At 42.8% G+C, this 20,291-nt stretch overlaps 1 protein-coding gene across 1 annotated transcript in view; it reads left to right on the top strand.

Annotated features, from left to right (window-relative positions):
- The window catches only part of SLC9A2 (solute carrier family 9 member A2), a 120,097-nt gene that overhangs the window by 86,254 nt on the left and 13,552 nt on the right, over positions 1-20,291 (top strand). The window contains exons 5-8 of the mRNA XM_038762826.1: positions 78-280; positions 8,248-8,337; positions 8,889-8,959; positions 15,205-15,366. Coding sequence (XP_038618754.1) covers positions 78-280; positions 8,248-8,337; positions 8,889-8,959; positions 15,205-15,366 — 526 coding nt within the window. The remainder of the gene's footprint in view (positions 1-77; positions 281-8,247; positions 8,338-8,888; positions 8,960-15,204; positions 15,367-20,291) is intronic.

Here is a 20,291-nt window from a genome sequence, read left to right as displayed (position 1 = left end):
AATGACTCCAGACACTTCTGTTTCATTGCCTTAGGCTGTATTTGTAAATTTTTCCTTGATTTTGTGCCCTTTTTCAGGTGTCTTTATCTTGACAAGGGTGATTAACTGTTTTCGAACCATCCCTCTGACATTCAAGGATCAGTTCATTATTGCTTATGGAGGACTCAGAGGAGCCATCTGTTTTTCTCTGGTGTTTCTGCTTCCGGCAACAGTCTTCCCCCGGAAAAAGTTATTCATTACAGCTGCTATTGTAGTGATATTCTTTACGGTCTTCATTCAGGTAAGCACAGTCCTTCCGCTCACCAAGTGAACAAGATATACTGGTCCACTCTAATGAGTCTCTTTCTGAGGACACCAGATAGTTTATTATGTGCTATTTTAAAAAAACAACAACAAACCTTTCATTGGGGTGGAGGGCAGAGGAGCCATTATGCACAATGTAACCGAGGTGGTAGACATGTTCTCTGCCCACAGCAACCATACAGTTGCTAATTAGACTAATTCTAATTCACTAATAGTCTAATTCCAATTAGACTATAGATTAGTCTATTAGTCTATTAGTCTAATGGCCAAACAGTGTTTCATTCTCAGGTGTTTGTTGGTGGTGACTAATTGTGGGGTAGAAGACTCCTAACCTGGATATTTCACCTCACCAACGAAATCACCATTTAAAACAATGTGACTCAGAGGCCTTAGCAGCAGACAGAGAAAATTGAATGATTATTTCTAATCTTTTCTCATTTCATTTCTCTCTGCTGCTGTAATGCAGTGTGTGCTGTGTAGGTTGTGGAGACTTAGTGATGAGAGAGGGTAATGAGTGTTGGCTTATTTACCCACATATGGCTACTTGAAAGGTCCTTGAGGTTAGAGGGATGTATCTTTTATCCAATTAGTGTTATTGTTCGTGATGGTGGTGATGATGATGGTTAAAATCCTCCCATATTTGCCCTGGACGATAGTCTGGTTGACTGTATAGTTAATATTGGACCTCAGAGACCTAATGCTAACATGGAGTGATTTGGAGGGCTAATTCTAGGGACACCTTCCAATGTTAGAGGCCTCTGTCCAGAGAATTTCTGACTGTTTATTTTTAAAACAAAACGGTCCAGTGAAATTTTCACTGCAACCTGTACAAAGCAGAATGATTTGATTTGGTTCTCATGACATGGACTTTGATGCAATGTTGCTTCAAAGTGTCTGAACAGCCATTCCTTAGATGGAAAATGGACAGGTATCGTTTTCACTTAGTAGCCCGAGCCCGAAATACCATTTGTGTTCTGGACCCTTCCTTAGGGACTTTTAGATTTCTCCCTGCCTCATGCCATAATCTGTGGACCTTTTTTCTATTTTTAAACACAAATGACTTATTTTCAGGGTGAAAATATTTCCGTGGTCTGACGTGATTGACTTGTATTTACACCCACGCCTCGTAAGTGCTTGGCCCATAGTAAGCATTTAGTAAATGCCACGAGTATTATTAATTATTAGTTAATAGTATTCATTCATTCATTCAATCGTATTTATTGAGCGCTTACTGTGTGCAGAGCACTGTACTAAATGCTTGGGAAGTACAAATTGGCAACATATAGAGACGGTTCCTACCCAACAGCGGGCTCACAGTCTAGAAGGGGGAGTATTGTGATGGCTAGCCTAACCTTCCCTTCCAGTTAGACATCTCCCTCCCCTTCTTCCCCCTTTCCCTTACCCCAGGATCACCAGGGGACCTGGGTGACTTTTATCAGGTCACTGGGATGAGGTGAGGGGGTGTTGCTTTGGGAAGCTGCCTTTGGCCATTTTACTACAGGAGGGGAACTAGGCCCAAGCACCTTAGAAGCCTTTCGTAATGAATGACGTTGTACAGGTTGAGAGTAGGATGGTAGGCATCAACCCAACTTGGGGACCCCAGTGCTGAGGAAGTAGATGAAAAAAGTGACTTCCCAATGGTGGTTCTGAATTACGACATTCAGAACACTGGTTGAGATCTCGGTCCAAAGGATGTTATTGAAGTGAACAGGGATGGAGAGAGTCCTGTGTATTATAGGGGAAATATTACTAGAGTATTTGGATTAGGCTTATATGAATTAGGAGTTGATTGCCCTCCTATTTAGACTAGGAGCCAAGAGTGAGGCAGGGACTGTTTCTGACCTGAAAAACTTGTATCTACTTCAGCACTTAGAGCAGTGCATTACATATAGTAAGTGTTACACAGAGTAAGTGCTTAAAAAGGCTGTAAAAATAAAATAAAATGTTGAGCCCTATGTGAGACAGGGATTGCGTATCTGACCTGATTAATTTATTAATCTACCCCAGTGCTTAGAACAGTGCTTGACACAAAGTTAGTGCTTAACAAATGCCATTATTATCATTATTGTTATCACTGTATCCTCCAGTGGTATTTGTTGAATGATTACTATGGGCCAAGCAGTGTGCTAAGGGTACAGGCTCATCAGATACTCAGATCAGATTCCTAATTTAGGGAGAGGGAGAACAGGTTCTGAATCCCCATTTTACAAATGAGGAATCTGAAGGACAGAGAAGTTAGATGACTTGCCCAGGATCACACAGCGGTCAAGTGGTGGAGTCAGATGCCAGATCTCCTAATCCCAGTCCTGTGCTCTATCCACTAGTCCAAGGAGGGCATGGAGTTCATGGGGATAGAAGTGGTTGTGAAGTCTAGTCGCTGTTTCTTTGTGACAACCTAGGAGGAAAAAATCTATCTCAGTAGCCAACAATGCCCTCTTGCTGGCCATGCAGTGCCTGGAAGAGGGACCTATTGTCCTCCTCAGTACAGAAGTGTTTGGTGGATTGGTGGAAGAATTGTCATGCTGCTCTGATTGCCTTTACCCATTACATGCTCTCAATAGTATCAGGGGCATGGCTGTCACCTAGTAGAGGTACCTGGGTATAACAAGGCGGGGGCATTATTCCTTACTTCCCTCCTTCCTTCCCTTTCTTCCCCTCTCCCTCCCTTGCTTTCTCTCTTTCCTCCCCACCAAAGGAAAGAGGCATCGGGGCTATTTATAGACATTTTTGCTGAACCTCTCGAAGTAATCTTCTAGAAGACATACTGCATACATAACGGAGAGGTCCAGGGTAGGCAGTCTGCCAGGAAATACTTAATGGGTTTCAAATAGACTTGAAATGATAACTCCATAGATTTTTATCCTCTGTGTGGTAACAGGACCTGTTCCTGGACAAACGACTCCTTTTAGCTTTCACCCAAACAAGTAGCTCTCCTCTCTCCCAGGCATTTTTCTTCTCACATTTGTAAACAGTTTTGGATTTGCAATAAAGATTATCAAGGATAAGGAATCCCTTCATTCAGTTGCATTATTGAGCTCTTACTGTGTGCAAAGCACCATACTAAGCACTTGGCAGAGTACAATTCAACAATAAACAGGCACATTCCCTTCCCATATTGGGCTCACAGTCTAGAGGGGGAGACAGCCATTAATATACATAAATAAATATATACTATATACATAAGTGCTGTGGGGCTGGGAAGGGGTATGAATAAAGGGAGCAAGTCAGGGCGATGGAGAAGGGAGTGGGAGAAGAGGAGGGGAGCGCTTAGTCAGGGAAGGCTTCTTGAAGGAAAAGGGCTTCAGGAAGCCTTCAATAAGGCTTTGAAAGCTGGGAAAATCCCTTGTACATGTGGTTTACTACTGATAATAGGGAGCGAGAACCGTTGACATAAGGCTCGGAAAATAAATCAAGTTTGGCCCGTACTTCACTAGTATCAAGTTCCTTGACTCTCTGGAATCCTTAGATTAGCAGCAACATAGACCTTTGAAGTAGGAAATCAAATCCTAATTGCCTTTAAGAATGTGCTCATTTGCAATTCCTTCAAATTCAGAGCTGATCTGAAGAGCAGCAATCATTTCCCATTTCCATAGTTCTGCAAGGGATTTAATATCCTTTGGATAGTCCTGAAGACCTAGTATACATCCCCCTTGATATCAGGGAAGCAGCATGGCATAGTGGATAGAGCACAGTCCTGGGAGTCAGAAGGTTGTGGGTTCTAATACCGGCTCCGCCACTTGTCTGCTGTGTGACCTTGGGCAAGTCACTTCACTTTTCTGGACCTCAGTTCCCTCACCTGTGAAATGGGGATTAAGACTGTGAGCCCTGTTTGGGACAGGGACTGTGTCCAACCAGATTATCTTGTATCTACCTCAGCACTTAGAACAGTGCCTGGCACATAGTAAGCCCTTAACAAATACCGTCATTATTCTTATTATTACTATCATCTGAAATAATTGTGTCCAAAAGCAGTTATGCTCATGCAATATTTGAAGACTAATCTTTTTATATTTTCTGTCCTTTGTATATATGTTCTCTTAGTGCTAGGTACCAAAATGACTGAATATCTTTGCTGTATCATTCCTTTATCACAGTGAAACATGACCTATTTTAAAAATGGTATTTGTTAAGCACTTACAATGCACCAAACACTCTTCTAAGCACTGGATAGGTACAAGTTAATCCAGTTGGTCACAGTCCCTACCCCATATGGAAATCACAGTCTCAGTAGGAGGGAGAACAGGTATTTCATCCCCATTTTGCAGATGAGGCAACTGAGGCACAGAGAAGTTAAGGTACTTGCCCTAGGTCACACAGTAGGAAACTGACAGAGTTAGAAGTAGAACTCAGGTTCTCTGATTCCCAGGGCCATGCTTTTTAAACGAGGCTGCTTCATATTAATGTATTTTATTCAGTGATAGGCTGGGTCTTTTGTACCTTTGAGAGCATAAATGTACAAAATGCAGTGAGCAGCTAGTCTAGAAAGAGAAAACAAACCCTTTGTCCTCAATCCAAAAGTGTTTTGTTGTAATCAGTTTGGGGAAAGCATTTTACATGTAACAGTAATGCTATCTGAGATAAATATAATCATGGTAGTAAAATTATAGTGATTACAAAACATATTTTCAGAATATTATTATGAAATGGTAGCTTTTATAAAGACATGATTTAGTGGAGAGCTTGGTATGAAATTCAAGGGACTTATATCTCTTTCTGGTAGTTGATGTGATTCTGGACTTTTTTATGGTATTTTGAAAGTGCTTACTATATGCCAGGAGCTGTTCTAAGAACGGGGTAGTTACAAAGTAATCAGGTTGGACACAGACCATGTCCCATATACGGTTCACAATCTTAATCCCCATTTTTCAGATGAGGGAACTGAGGTACAGAGAAGTTAAGTGACTTGCCCACAGTCACAGAGCAGTCACATCATTTTTTTTTTTATTCTATAAATTGAAGAGACCAATTTGTGTCACCTCCCAGGCCTTATAACATGTGTCTTTAAATAATTTCACTGTTGTCATTTCTGCTATTTTAACTAGCCTTCAGTTTAAGTAGTCACTAGGCAAGGGAGGAGGGAAAAGAGGTGATGGGAGTTGAGGAGCCCATTGTTGGGTAGGGATTGTCTCCATCTGTTCCAAGTGCTTTGCACAGTGCTCTACACACATTAAGCACTCAATAAATACAATTGAATGAATTGGAGGAAGGGATGGAACAGGCCAAAGGAGAGTAGGAATGTCCTTAGGGAGAGGAGCACTAAGTGAAGGAAATGGTGGCGAAGCAGTATGTCTAGTGGAAAGAGCATGGTAATGGAAGTCATTGGACCTGGCTTCTAATATCAGGTCCTCCACTTGTCTGATGTGTGACCTTGGGTAAGTCACTTAACTTCCATACACCTCAGTTTAGCTTCATTTATGGGCTCAACTCAACATCAGATGGTAAGATGGGATCAGGAATGATGAAGTCAGTTCCTTAGCTTGAAGCTGTGTTCACCTCAGAGCAACTATTCCGGGTAGAAGGAGAATGAATGATAGCTATCCAAAAGCTGCTGTACGGGCAGCTGAAATTGTGGAACCAACAAGGAGGACAGAGGGGATGTTTTAAGGAAATAAAAAAAAGTGTCAGACAATGCTGCATTGTACCTGAAAACTGGGATTTGACTGCTAAAGATAGACCAGCATAGCTCAGTGCTATCAAGAATGGAGTGTCTCCTTTTTTTGTAAGGAACGAGAGGCAAGAAGGCAAAAGAGAAAATGGTACTAAGGACTTTGAACATCAAACTATATATATATATATATATACACGAATATAATCTGCCCTCTTTAAGGTCACCAATGACCTCCTTCTTGTCAGATCCAGCAGCCTCTGCTCCATCTTAATCCTCTTTGACCTCTTGGCTGTTAAAACTGTGGAACACCCCCTTCTGAAATATTATGCAACCTTGGCTTCACTGACACTGTTCTCTCCTGGTTTTCCCCCTATCTCTCTGACTGTTCCTTCACAGTCTCCTTTGCAGGATCCTTCTTTACCTATTTCCCTGTAACATTGGGGATACATCTAAAGGCTCAGTTCTGGGTCCCCGTCTATTCTCCATCTACACCCACTCCCTTGTAGAGCTCAATCTTTCCCATGATTTCAACTACTGTCTCTACACAGATGATTCTCAAATCCCCCTCTACAGCCATGACCTCTCTCCTTCTCTGCAGTCTTGCATTTCCTCCTGCCTCCCAGATATCTCTTCCTGGATGACCCACTGACACCTCAAACTTAACATTGTTCCAAACAGAACTCCCTATCTTCCCACCCAGATCCGGTCCTTGGTACCCCACACTTTTCCATCACTATAGATAACACTGTTACCCTCATTGTCTCACAAGCCTGTAACTTTGGCATTATCCTTGATTAATCTCTCTCATTCAACCCATTTATTCATTTTCTCACCATATCCTGTCAGAATTACCTTCATAACATCCTAAAATTCACCCTTTCCTCACTATCCAAACTGCTACTCACTGATCTTCGTTATTATATTTGTTAAGTTCTTACTAGTAAGTAACAGTCAAGCACTGTTATAAATGCTGGGGCAGATATTAGTTAATCAGGTTGAGTACAGTCCCTGTACCTCATGAGGCTCACAATCAAATATATTTTAACATCTGTCTTCCCCTTTGAACTGTTAGCTCCTTGTGCCAGAGAACGTGTCTACCCACTCTGTTGTATTGCGCTCTCCCGGTAGCTTAGTACCGTGTTCTGCACACAATAAGCACTCAAGAAATACCAATAATTGATTGATTTGTATTCAAAGATAATATGGCAGGTATGGGGAAATTTAATTATGAATACATGTGTGGCTGAAAAGGCCAATGAGGGATCCACAGTCTCAATCATTCATTCAGTCATATTTATTGAGCGCTTACTGTGTGCAGAGCATTGTACTGAGTGCTTGGAAAGTACAATTCAGCAACAAATAGAGACAATTCCTGCCCATAACGGGCTCCAGGTATAGAAGTGGGGAGACAGGCATCAAAACAAGTAAACAGGAATCAATAGCATCAATATAAATAAATAGGATTATATATACTTATATATACATTACTAATATAAATAAATATAATAATAAATATGTTAATGCGTACACAAGTGCTGTCGGGGGCAGGTAGAGCAAAAGGAGTTGGGGCAATGGAGAGGAGTGGGAGAGCAGAGGAAAATGGGGACTTAATCTGGGAAGGTCTCCTGGAGGAGGTGAGTCTTCAGTAGGGCTTTGAAGGGGGGAAGTGTGATTGGCAGATTTGAGGAGGGAGGGCATTCCAGGCCAGAGGTAGGATGTGGGCCAGGGGTCGACTGCGGGACAGGTGAGGACAGGTGAGAACAGGTGAGGCACAGTGAGAAAGTTAGCACCAGAGGAGTGGAGTGTGTGGGCTGGTATGTAGAGGGAGAGAAGGAAGGTGAGATAAGAAGGGGCAAGGTGATGGAGAGCTTTGAAGCCAATAGTGAGGACTTTTTGCTTGATACAGAGTTTGATAGGCAACCACTGGAGAATTTTTGAGGAGGTGGGTGACATGCCCAGAACGTTTCTGTAGAAACTTAATTTGGGCAGCAGAGTGTAGTATAGACTGAAGTGGAGAGAGACAGGTTGTTGGGACTTCAGCACCTGACAATTTTCTCCTTTGCCTCCTTGTCTCTCAAGACACAGACTTTTTGTGTACACAGTGTGTCAAGACTGACGAATCTCCATTCAGTCACACACACACTAACCCGTCTTCCTCACCATCATCACTAATAATCTTATTTGAGCTCTGTACTAGACATTTTGGGAGAATACTGTAATAATCTTCTGCTTTGAAGTCTTTGAGGATACTTTCATGATATAACCACCAAATAAAGGTAATAGTTGAAATGGTTTTTCATAAAGCAGTGATCTCTCTCTGTTGTTTTCCTGTGCAGGGAATCACTATTCGTCCATTGGTGGAGTTCCTGGATGTTAAGAGATCAAATAAAAAGCAGCCAGCAGTCAGTGAAGAAATACATTGTCGGGTGTGTTTAACTTCAGTGATGACATTGAAGGAAAGAAATGGAAAATAAATTGGTTAATTTGAACAGGCAAAATAAGGGAGGAAGGAAACTGAGTACTCACCTGCACACTTTGCTGCTTTCGTGCTGAGGAAAAATGCGGGCATGTGAAGTGTGGGTGAAAGGAAGTGAAGTTGGGGAAATTCCACAGAAGCTACTCCAAAATGATAGTCTGAATACTTTGTGGGGAGGAGAGAAAGCATGTCTGAATTTGTCTATGCCAAGGCGATGACCAAGCGAGCTTAGCCTGATTCCTTGTGGTTTTTAAGAGTACATTCAATATTTTACTTAATATTGGCTACAATTCAGTACTGAATGTACTAGGTCTATGTTCCTGACCAAATGTACTTGAACCTTAACCTCAGCATTCATTCATTCAGCATTCATTCTTTCAACATTCATTCATTCGTTCTTTCAACATAATACATTTTCAGTAGTTTTAGTGTCCAGATGTTATAAACCAGTAGTGCAGAAGACCACTAAGATTAGTAATCAACTTGTATTTTGTCCTTCAGTTTTTTGATCATGTGAAGACTGGAATTGAAGATGTGTGTGGACATTGGGGTCACAACTTTTGGAGAGACAAGTAAGAGTGCTTGATGAAAACATTATATTGGGGATCATGGACTTAGGTTCACCCTCAAAATAGTTCAGCTGAAATACTAGTGAAAAACTCTCTCCGTGTCTCTCTCTCTCTCTCTCTCTCTCTCTCTCTCTCTCTCTCTCTCTCTTCCTCTCTCTCCCTTCTTGCTTCCTTCCACCATTTTTACATGACTTCATACAGTCTTTTCTAACTTGGGGTCCTCCAGTTTGGACACAATTGTTTACTTCACCAGGCATGAGTTAGGGCTGCTGCCAAGCACAGGAGCGCATCCATGTAGACATGGTGAAATTATGTAGTGTGTTAAGATTCTGGGGCATCCCCAGAAACTTCCCACAATATATTGATATTCTCTAGCACACATCTTGGAAGCATTAATGTAGAAAGTAAGAGGGAGAGAAGTAATTTCTCCCAGAGTGGTGAACATTTTTACTCTCCTGCTGGACAATTTATTATATTTTTTATAACACGTACTCTTCACCCCTGTAAAGACTGTCAGCAGTGCCCAAAGAGGGTGGACCCATCATTTCTCAAAGGCAGCAAGAAGAGCAGCAAACAAGGAAATAATTTTGTGTTGTTTGGCTTAGGGACAGGAGGGTATAATGAAAAAATAGCAAATAAAATAAATCCATAATTTCTCCTCAAGGATTATTTCTCTCCTTGTTTATTTCTACTTTTGAGAAAAAAAGTAAAAATATATAGTGAACTATTAAGGCAGGTGGTGGGTTGACTTTATGATCTGAATCACAAATTCAGCAAATTCAGATAAAGATAGATTTTAGTCCTTCCCTGCCTGATCCAGTGGGTTGTGCTTTGTAGCACTCTTAGTTTAGGGAGCAAATTATTCTCCCATAATTATGCTTGATTTCTGGGGCAGAATCTAAATTTCCTTGAGGTTCCCAATAAAGGGTCTCTGCATTAGCACTTTAGGTAACCGTGGTGTCTGAGTCTTTCCTTCTTTCCTGGAGGGAAGAGGGGGTGGGTAAATTATGGATTAGGAAGAAGCCACATTTCTAATTACCACCCTAATCCAGGTAAAAGTGGGTTTCATTTAGAATCCAAGCTTTGCTAGCCCTTTCCTGAAAGTAGCTAGACGTGACATATAGGAAGAAATCTATGGCATTAAAGGTCTTAGATTAAGCCAAGAGTCAGGCCCAAGGAAAGGAAGATTTAATTGGTGTAGCTAATTAAAGTATTAAATACAGGATGCAAGTTACACTTGACACTAGACAATACATCCAGTCTCACAAATCTCACCAGAAAAAAACCCCAAATACCTGCTTAACCAGATATTTACCTCTCCTGGCACACAGCACAGACAGTTGGGAACCAAAAAGGGGCATGGCTGATGATCACAAAGAAGTCACTGTACTTCAAATATAACCTCTTATCCCCAACTGACTGCAATAAATAGAATTCTTTGGAATACATCAGGGCTACCTTCATCAAGGACTGTAGTAGCGTGATGGTTGAAAGCAGTCAGTGGTACTTATTGAGCACTTACTGTGTGCAAAGCAATGTACTAAGTACTTAGGAGAATACAGTATAACAGAGTTGGAAGACATGTTCACTGTCCAAAGGAGCTTACAGTCTAGAGGGGGAAACAGACATTAAAATAAATTACTGATGGATATCGTCATCGCCATCAGTGGTATTTTTTGAGCATTTACAATGTGCAGAGCCCTATACTAAGTGCTAGGGAGAGTACATGTGTGAAAGTGCTGTGGGCTGAGGTTGGGGTGAATAGCAAGTGCTTAAGGGGTACAGATCCAAGTGCATAAGTTATGCAGAGGAAAGAGAGTAGTAGAAATGAGAGCATAGTTGGTGGGTGTCTTGGAGGAGCTGTGATTTTAATTAATTAATTAATTCATTCATTCAATCGTATTTATTGAGCGCTTGCTTTGTGCACATACTGTACTAAGCACTTGGGAAGTACAAGTCGGCAACATACAGAGACAGTCCCGGACCCAACAGTGGGCTCACGGTCTAGAAAGGGGAGACAGACAACAAAACAATACATGTAGACAGGTGTCACAATCGTCAGAACAAATAGAATTAAAGCAATATGCACATCATTAACAAAATAAATAGAATATTAAATATGTACAAGTAAAATAGTGTAATAAATCTGTACAAATATATACAGGTTCTGTGGGGAGGGGAAAGAGGTAGGGCAGAGGTGGGGAATGGGGAAGAGGAGAGGAAAAAGGAGGCTCAATCTGGGAAGGCCTCCTGGAGGAGGTGAGTTCTCAGTAAGGCTTTGAAGGGAGGAAGAGAGCTAGCTTGGCGGATGTGTGGAGGGAGGGCATTCCAGGCAAGGGGAAGGATGTGGGCTGGGGTTCGATGGTGGGACAGGCGAGAATGAGGTACAGTGAGGAGGTTTGTGGCAGAGGAGCGGAGGGTGCGGGCTGGGCTGTAGAAGGAGAGAAGGGAGATGAGGTAGGAGGAGGCGAGGTGATGGACAGCCTTGAAGCTGAGAGTGAGGAGTTTTTGCTTGATTTGTAGGTTGACAGGCAGCCACTGGAGATTTTTGAGGAGGGGAGTAACATGCCAAGAGCGTTTCTGCACAAAGATAATCCAGGCAGCATCTCACTTTAATAAGGAGAGTGGTCATCTGTTGGATGTGAAGGGGGAGGGTGTTCCAGAGGAAAGGGAGGATGTGGACAAGGGGTCTGCAACGAGACAGATGAGATCAAGGTACATTGAGTAAGTTGGTGTTAGAGGAGTGAAGCATGTGGGTTGGATTGGAGTAGGAAATGAGTGAGTTAAGGTAGGAGGGGGAGAGCAGTAAAGTCCATGGTATGGCATTTCTGTTTGATGAGGAGGTGAATGGGCAGCCACTGGTAGTTCTTGAAGAATGGGGAGACATGGAATTTCAGAAAAATGATCTGGCCAGCAGAATGAGTGGAGTGGGAAGAGAGAGGACACAGATAGGTCAGCATGGAGACTGATACAGTAGTCAAGGCGAGCTATGGTAAGTTTTTGGATTAGTGTGGTAGTGTTTTCGATGGAGAGGAAAATGTGGATTTTAGAGATGTAGTGAACCAAAAGTGACAGGATTGTAGGGGACTGTGTCTTAGATCCCCAGTTATTCATAGTTTTGAAAGGACTTTATTATAACAGTCTCTACTGTGGGCTCAGAATATGGCCCTGATTGAAGGTAAAGTGGGAGCTCAGTATATTCTCAATATTCAGGGAACCTGTACTATAACAGTGGAGCCCAGAGAATTCTCTTCCCAACAGCTGAAGAGTCTTGTGATATCATGAGGTTTGGGAAGCAGTTAATAGGAACGAGAAGAACTGACTTTCTCTTAGCTTGAAAGCCTTTCATCTTGTTCAGGTATTGGACATAGTCCAGCTGTTGGTCAGAATTTTCAAGGGATCTGGAAATCCCAAAGGAGTTGTGATTAGAGATTGCCTGCTCTCTGCCTATCAGAATCCCCAGCCCCGCATCACTTATATACCTTTCCTTATACTCTGCTACTTCCCCAAATTGTAATTTATTTTAATGTCTTTCTTTTTCACTAGAGCGTAAACTCCTTGAGGGCAAGGATCGTATCTACCAACTCTATTACATTGAACTCTCCTAAGCACTTACTACAGTGATTTGTACACAATAAATGCTCAATAAATATTATTGATTGATTGACCTACTCCCTAAAAGTTGCACTGTAATGAGGCAGTCCATGTCCAGCCTCACATCGTGGGCCAACAAGTGCTAATGACACTTTATTTGGAGCAAATATGTCAATAAAACAGAGAGCAGAAAGAACAGAAAATGCTGCCACCTTCTAAGCAGCTTCTGAAATAATCTATGATTACACAATGGGCTTGGAGCAGACACTTATGCCTTAGAACATTTAGAGTGTTTAGAAAGGACTGTGGGCTAAATTCCACAGAATTGAATCGAGAATCCTGGGTGTCATTCCTGAGGTTGTGTTTCCTGGAGCCTGCTGGTCAACTTTCCGTGCTTAAGAACAGGAGCAATATCAATACTGAGCTATATTCTGCCATTTCACTGGCACCAGGACACCTGGAGAGACTCTATCCTTTTGGAGAAACTCTTTCATGAGGCAAAAACTCCTCACCCTCAGCTTCAAGGCTGTCCATCACCTCGCCCCCTCCTACCTCACCTCCCTTCTCTCCTTCTACAGCCCAGCCTGTACCCTCCACTCCTCTGCCACTAATCTCCTCACCGTACCTCGTTCTCGCCTGTCCCGCCGTCGACCCCTGGCCCACGTCATCCCCTTGGCCTGGAATGCCCTCCCTCCACACATCCACCAAGCTAACTCTCTTCCTCCCTTCAAAGCCCTACTGAGAGCTCACCTCCTCCAGGAGGCCTTCCCAGACTGAGCCCCCTCCTTCCTCTCCCCCTCCTCCCCTTCCCCATCCCCCCGCCTTACCTCCTTCCCCTCCCCACAGCACCTGTATATATGTATATATGTTTGTACGTATTTATTACTCTATTTTATTTGTACATATTTATTCTTTTCATTTTATTTTGTTAATATGTTTTGTTCTCTGTCTCCCCCTTCTAGACTGTGAGCCCACTGTTGGGTAGGGACCGTCTCTATATGTTGCCAACATGTACTTCCCAAGCATTTAGTACAGTGCTCTGCACACAATAAGCGCTCAATAAATATGATTGAATGAATGAATGAATGTCCTGCTTTTTTTTTTAAAAAAAAAAAGACATTTGTTAAATTTTATGTGCCGGGTATTGTACTAAGAGCTGGGATAGATACAGGCTATTCACATTCGGAAAAATCAAGGTCCCACTTGGGGCTCACAGTCTCCATCCTCATTTTATAGAAGAGGTAGCTAAAGAACAGAGAAGGGAAGTGACTTTACCACATTGTCACATTGCAGACAATGAGCAGTGTCAGGATTAGAACCCAGATCCTCTGAACTCCAGACCCATGCTCTTTCCACTGTGCCTTGCTGCTTGTTAGAAAACATGCAACCTCGTCCTTCCCCTCTACATATTTCACCCCCCTCACTGTGGATGTATAATTCAAGAATTTATCCCACCCCTTCTTAAACCAACTGGTATTTTGAACTTACACATTTTCCTCTGGTAAGAAACTCCATTTTCTTAATCATATTTATTGAGCACTTACTATGTGCAGAGCACTGTACTAAGTGCTCAGAAGAGAATAATGCAATAGAATAAGCAGACACCCAACTGGTATTTTGAACTTACACATTTTCCTCTAGTAAGAAACTCCATTTTCTTAATCAATGAATCAATTTATTGAGTATTTACTATGTGCAGAGCACTGTACTGAGTGCGCAGGAGAGTATAATACAATAGAATAAGCAGACACGTTCCATGCCCATAAACAAGCTTACAGTCTAGAGGGGGAGGCAGACATTAGTATGAATAAATAAGTAATCTATAACATATAATTGAAAAATACGTGCATAAATTCTGCAAGTTTCAGGGTGGGGTGAATATCAACTATCCAAAGGTCACAGATCCAAGCGCATCAACGATTCACGTGGAAAAGTGAGCCAGGGAGAAGAGGGCCTAATTGGTGAAGTCCTCTTGGAGAAGATGTGACCTTAATAATGCTCGGATCTGTAAGCCCGTTGTTTATCTGTCCTCATTGCTGAATTGTACTTTCCAAGTGCTTAGTTCAGAGCTCTGCACACAGTCAGCACTCAATAAATGCGAGTGAATGAATCTGGCATATATGGAGGAGGAGGGATTCCAGGCCAGGAGGAGGACATGGGAAAGGGGTTGGCAGGGAGATAGATGAGATCGGGGCACAGTGAGTAAGATGATGCTAGAGGAGTGGTTTGTGTAGGCTGGGCTGTAGTAGGAGATTAGTGAGGTGACATAGGTTGGGGCAAGCTGATTGAGTGCTTAAAGCTTTAAAAGCCAATGGAAAGGAGTTTTTGTTTGATATGGTGGTGGATGGCCAGCCTTTGGAGGTTCTTGAAGAGTGGGAAGACATGGACTGAACACTTTGGTTGATAAATGATCTATGCAGCAGAGTGAAGTATGGATTGGATTGGGTGAGACAGGAGGCTGGAAGGTCGTTGAAGAGGCAGATGCAGTCAAGGTGGTGATAGGATAAGTGCTTGGATTGTAAGTGCTCAGTAAATGTGATTGAACGAATAAATGTCATAATTTTATATGTATTCACGAATGTATTTGTTACATTTAGCCAGATCTGTTATTATTGATCCTTGGGACTACTAATTAGATCTATGTTTCTTTTCAGGTTTAAAAAGTTTGATGATAAATATCTGCGGAGGCTTCTGATTCGAGAAAACCAACCCAAATCCAGCATTGTTTCCCTGTACAAAAAGCTAGAAATCAAACATGCTATAGAAATGGCAGAGACTGGCATGATTAGCGCAGTACCGTCCTTCGCTTCTCTAAAGTAAGTCAAATTGATAGGGATGTCAGTGTCTGGGGCTTTCTTCTCTTTTCTGTAATATTCCTTCATGCCCAGGGACCACGTATTCAGGCCTTGATCACATCCCTCAGACTGCTGGCACTGAAGTTCTCTGATTATCTCTGCAGCACACGTGGCCATATGTTTATTTTTATCCATAATATTTATCTGTTGTCCTGAATCAATTATAATAATAATAGTAATAATAGTGATAATTATGGTATTTGTTAGCGCATACTATGTGCCAAGCGCTGTTCTAAGCACTGGGGTAGATTCAAGGTAATCAGGTTGTCACACGTGGGGCTTACAGTCTGAACCCCATTTTACAGATAACTGAGGCACAGAGAAGTTAAGTGACTTGCTCAAAGTCATACAGCTGACAAGCGGCGGAGCCGGGATTAGAACCCACGACCTCTGACTCCCAAGCCTGTCCTCTTTCTGCTAAGCCATGCTGCTTTGCGTGCAGGAAACATATGTCTTGCTACTGCTGTACGCTCCCAAGTGCTTGGCACAATGCCTAATATCAGTAGTGCTCAATACCACCATAGTTGTTGAGCATTCTGGCCGCTTGACTGCTGTGTGACCTTTGACAAGTCACTTAATTTCTCTGTTCCTCAAGTACCTCATCTGTAAAATGGGGATTAAGGCTGTGAGCCCCATGTGAAACATGGATTGTGTCTATCTACAATTAGATTATATCTACCCCAGCGCTTAGTAATAATAATAATTATTATTATGCTATTTGTTAATCACTTACTATGTGCCAAGCACTGTTCTAAGCACTGGGGTAGATACAAGGTAATCAGGTTGCCCCACGTGGGGCTCACAGCCTTAACCCCATTTTACAGAAGAGGTAACTGAGGCACAGAGAAGTTAAGTGGCTTGCCCAAGGTCACACAGCAGACAAATGGCAGAGGTGGGATTAGAACCCATGTCCTCTGACTCCCAACCCGAGCTCTTGCCACTAAACCGTGCTGCTTCTCCACCTAGTAAGTGCTTAACAAATGCAATGAAAAAGAAGCACACATGAGTCATACCAAGCTCAATTCCGAATATCTATATTTATGGGTTTGTTCATTGCCTCTCTGTCCTCTTTCTTTTTTGTTCTTATGGGATTTGAGGCGTTCACAGGTTTATTTAGTGAACTATGCTTTTTTTAAGTGATTGATTTTCGATATCAGCCAGACAATGGCATTCATTGTTTGCTGTGTACAGAACATTGTACTACACACTTGGGAGAGTACAATATAGCAGAGTTGGTAGACTCTGCAGGGAAACAAAATGGCTTAGTGGATAGAGCATGAACCTGAGAGTAAGAAGGACTTGGGTTCTAATCCCTGCTCTTCCATTTGTCTGTTGTGTGACGTTGGGCAAGTCACTTCACATCCCTTTGCCTCAGTTACCTCATCTATAAAATGGGAGTTAAGACTGTGAGACCAACGTGTGTCCAATGTGTGTCCAACCTAATTACCTTGTATCTACCCCAGTGCTGGCACTTAGTTCGCACTTATCAAATACCATAATTATTATTATTATCAGACATGTCCCCTTGCTGTCAAGAAGCGTACAGTCTAGAGGATTTGATTTTTTTATATATTCTAGCTATTGTAAGGAAGTTAAAATGGTTTTAGTATTTTATTATTGTAATTCTACCTTTGCCATCATAGGAAAATACACAAATATGTCACTTTTGCCATCTTTATCATTGGCGCAAGAAGGGATTACTGCTATAAAGAATGCGCTGCTCTTTCAGGTTAAAAAAGAGAAAGTCTTATCTTACGTTCTGTTGTTGTTAATTTGACTTTTCTTAAAGAGGGAAAGGACTGGAAATGAAGTAATGCCCCCTGCTGAAGTACTAACTGGTCCAGGCACCTGAGGTTTTAAGTGATGAATTTGTAGAAGAATTAATCTTTCTGAATAGTAGGAATGAAGGAGTGGGATAAGTAGAGAGATGGAAGGGAGAGGAAGGGGAACATAGCCTTTAAAAAGCAAAGGGCTTTTACTGTTCTAGCAAGTAAACTTGTCATAATTAGACTTTGACTGGAGCAGCCCTGGGCTTGGCAAGGGAGAGTGGATAAATTCAGAGTAAAGAGAAGCAGTGGAGTTTTCTCCATTCCTAGGGGGTGGAGAGGTTTAGGGGCCCCTAATAATAATAATAATAATTGGCATTTGTTAAGCGCTTACTATGTGCAAAGCACTGTTCTAAGCGCTGGGGAGGATACAGGGTGATCAGGTTGTCCCATGTGGGGCTCACAGTGTTAATCCCCATTTTACAGATGAGGTAACTGAGGCCCAGAGAAGTTAAGTGACTTGCCCAAGGTCACACAGCAGACATGTGGCAGAGTCGGGATTCGAACCCATGACCTCTGACTCCAAAGCCTGTGCTCTTTCCACTGAGCCACCCTAGACTCGGATCCCTGGGTGAGGCAAAGTTAGGTGAAGGATTGAGATGCATCAGGGCCTAGTGGATAGAGCATGGGCCTGGGAATCAGAAGGACCTGGGTTCTAATCCAGACTGCACCACTTGTCTGCTCCATGACCTAGGGCAAGTCACTCCACTTCTCTGTGCCTCAGTTACCTCAGCAGTAAAATGGGGATTAAGACTGTGAGCCCTATGTGGAACATGGACTATGTCCAACCTGATTAGCTTGTATCTACCCCAGTGCATAGTACAGTACCTGTCACATAGTAAACACTTAGCAAATACCATTAAAAAATAAAAATAAGATCCCTGCCGTGGGACAGTTCCAACTTTGGGGAATCTGGAGTTCTGCCCTGGAAGAGTGTTAAATGATCCTTCACAAGCCATGAGAACGAAGGATGGGTGAAGGGCAAGAGTCAGGTTAGCACTGGGTGGCAGAATGGCCCACCTGCTCCCTCACTGCTGTTGAAATCCTCTGGCAGGACTTCCCTTCTGTGGCGGTCAGATGCTCCACCTGAATCAATCAATCAATCAATTGATCATATTTATTGAGTGCTTACTGTGTGCAGAGCACTGTACTAAGCGCTTGGGAAGTACAAGCGCTGAAGTATGAAATGAATCAAACTAGCCTGCCCAGGTCAGAATGATGCCCTGTGGGAAATGCCACAAATATGGCAGTTCATTTATGGAAGGCCAAGTGTGCATTATGGACATTTGTTATGGATATAATAATAATAATGATGGCTTTTGTTAAGCGCTTACTATGTGCCAAGCACTGTTCTAAGCACTGGGGGGGATACAAGGTAATCAGGTCGTCCCACATGGGGCTCACAGTCTTAATCCCCATTTTACAGATGAGGTAACTGAGACCCAGAGAAGTTACATGACTTGCCCAAAGTCACACAGCTGACAAGTGGATGAGCCGGAATTAGAACCCACGACCTCTGACTCCCAAACCCGGCCTCTTTCCACTAAGCCACGCTGCTTCTCCTATTCATTGCCGAATTGTACTCTCCAGGCACTTAGTACAGTGCCTTTTAGACTGTGAGCCCACTGTTGGGTAGGGACTGTCTCTATATGTTGCCGACTTGTACTTCCCAAGCGCTTAGTACAGTGCTCTGCACAAAGTAAGCGCTCAATAAATACGATTGATTGATTGCTCTGCACACAGTAAGCACTTAATAAATACGACTGAATGCAGGTGGAATAGAAAAATTCAGTATCATCCCTCACTATCCCAATAAGCTGGGCAGAATCTGTCTCACCTTTTCATAATAAGCTTAATTCTCTGACTGATTCTTAAATGCTGAGAAGAGAGGGGCTTCTTCTCTCCTCTGCCTCCTCCTTACTAAATAAGGAGGATAATTGTATTTATTAAGCACTATGCTAAGCACTGGAAAAGATATATGACTACCAGGTTAGACACAGCCCCTCTCCCAGACTGGGCTCACAGTCTAAATAGGAGGGAGAGCAGGTATTCAATCCCTATTTTTCAGAGGGCGAATTGAGGCATGGAGAAATTAAGTGACTTCTCCAAGGTCATGCAGGAGGCGAGTGGCAGGCCTGGAATTAGAACCCAGGTCTCCTGACTCCCAGGCATGTGCTTTTTCCACTAGACCTGTCTTCTCTTTAAAAACTCTGCCCTATATGAATAGAAGAAAAAACCAATGCCACTATGTCTCTGATGCTTGGAGAAACCGTGTGATTTTTACCCACCCCCGTGGCTAGCGATGGACCACTTAACATCCGTCATCACGTTATGGATCGCTTGCCCATGAATTTATCCACGCTCCTTCTTACGTATTGGCCTACACAGCTTCCTGGGATAATGAATTCCTTCCTAGATTTTATCCTCAAACTGGATTTGTGCCTGCTTTGAAGGGAGAATCACATCCCTGGAGTTGGCAGTCTCGGCAGCTGCCAGCACCATCTGGCATCCGCCGTGTGGGTTGGGGAAACTGTTGGAGGCAGGGCCGCATTTGGAGGTGGGGGCAGCTCCACTCACATGTCCCAGTCACATGTACTGCTCGCCCTGCTACAATTCCGTCTGCCATTCTGTAACAAGTTCCGATCACGAGATGGTTAGGGCGGGGAAAACATCTCCCTCTCCTTCCCAAGCCCTCAGTGCTCATCACCATCATCATGAGAAGCAGTGTGGTCACTGCTAGGACACGGGCCTGGAAGCCAGAAGGACCTGGGTTCCAATCCCGGCTCCGCCACTTGTTCTTTGTGTGACCTTAGGCAAGTCACTTAACTTCTCTGTGCCTCAGTTACCTCATTTGTAAAAGGGGGATTAAGGCAGTGAGCCCCATGTGGAGCACGGACTATGTCCAACCTGAGTAACCTATAATTAGCCCAGTGCTTAGTAAATGCTTAAAAAATACTATTTTAAAAACTCATCACCGTCCTCAGTGGTGTTTATTGAGCACTTATACATGCAGAGCACTGTACTAAGTGCTCTGTAGAGTACAATACAAGAGTTGGCAGA

The sequence above is a fragment of the Tachyglossus aculeatus genome, chromosome 2, assembly GCF_015852505.1.
Source record: "Tachyglossus aculeatus isolate mTacAcu1 chromosome 2, mTacAcu1.pri, whole genome shotgun sequence".
NCBI classification, from domain to species: domain Eukaryota; kingdom Metazoa; phylum Chordata; class Mammalia; order Monotremata; family Tachyglossidae; genus Tachyglossus; species Tachyglossus aculeatus.
Note: the sequence above shows the minus strand (reverse complement) of the source record. Positions and strands in the feature narration are given on the sequence as shown.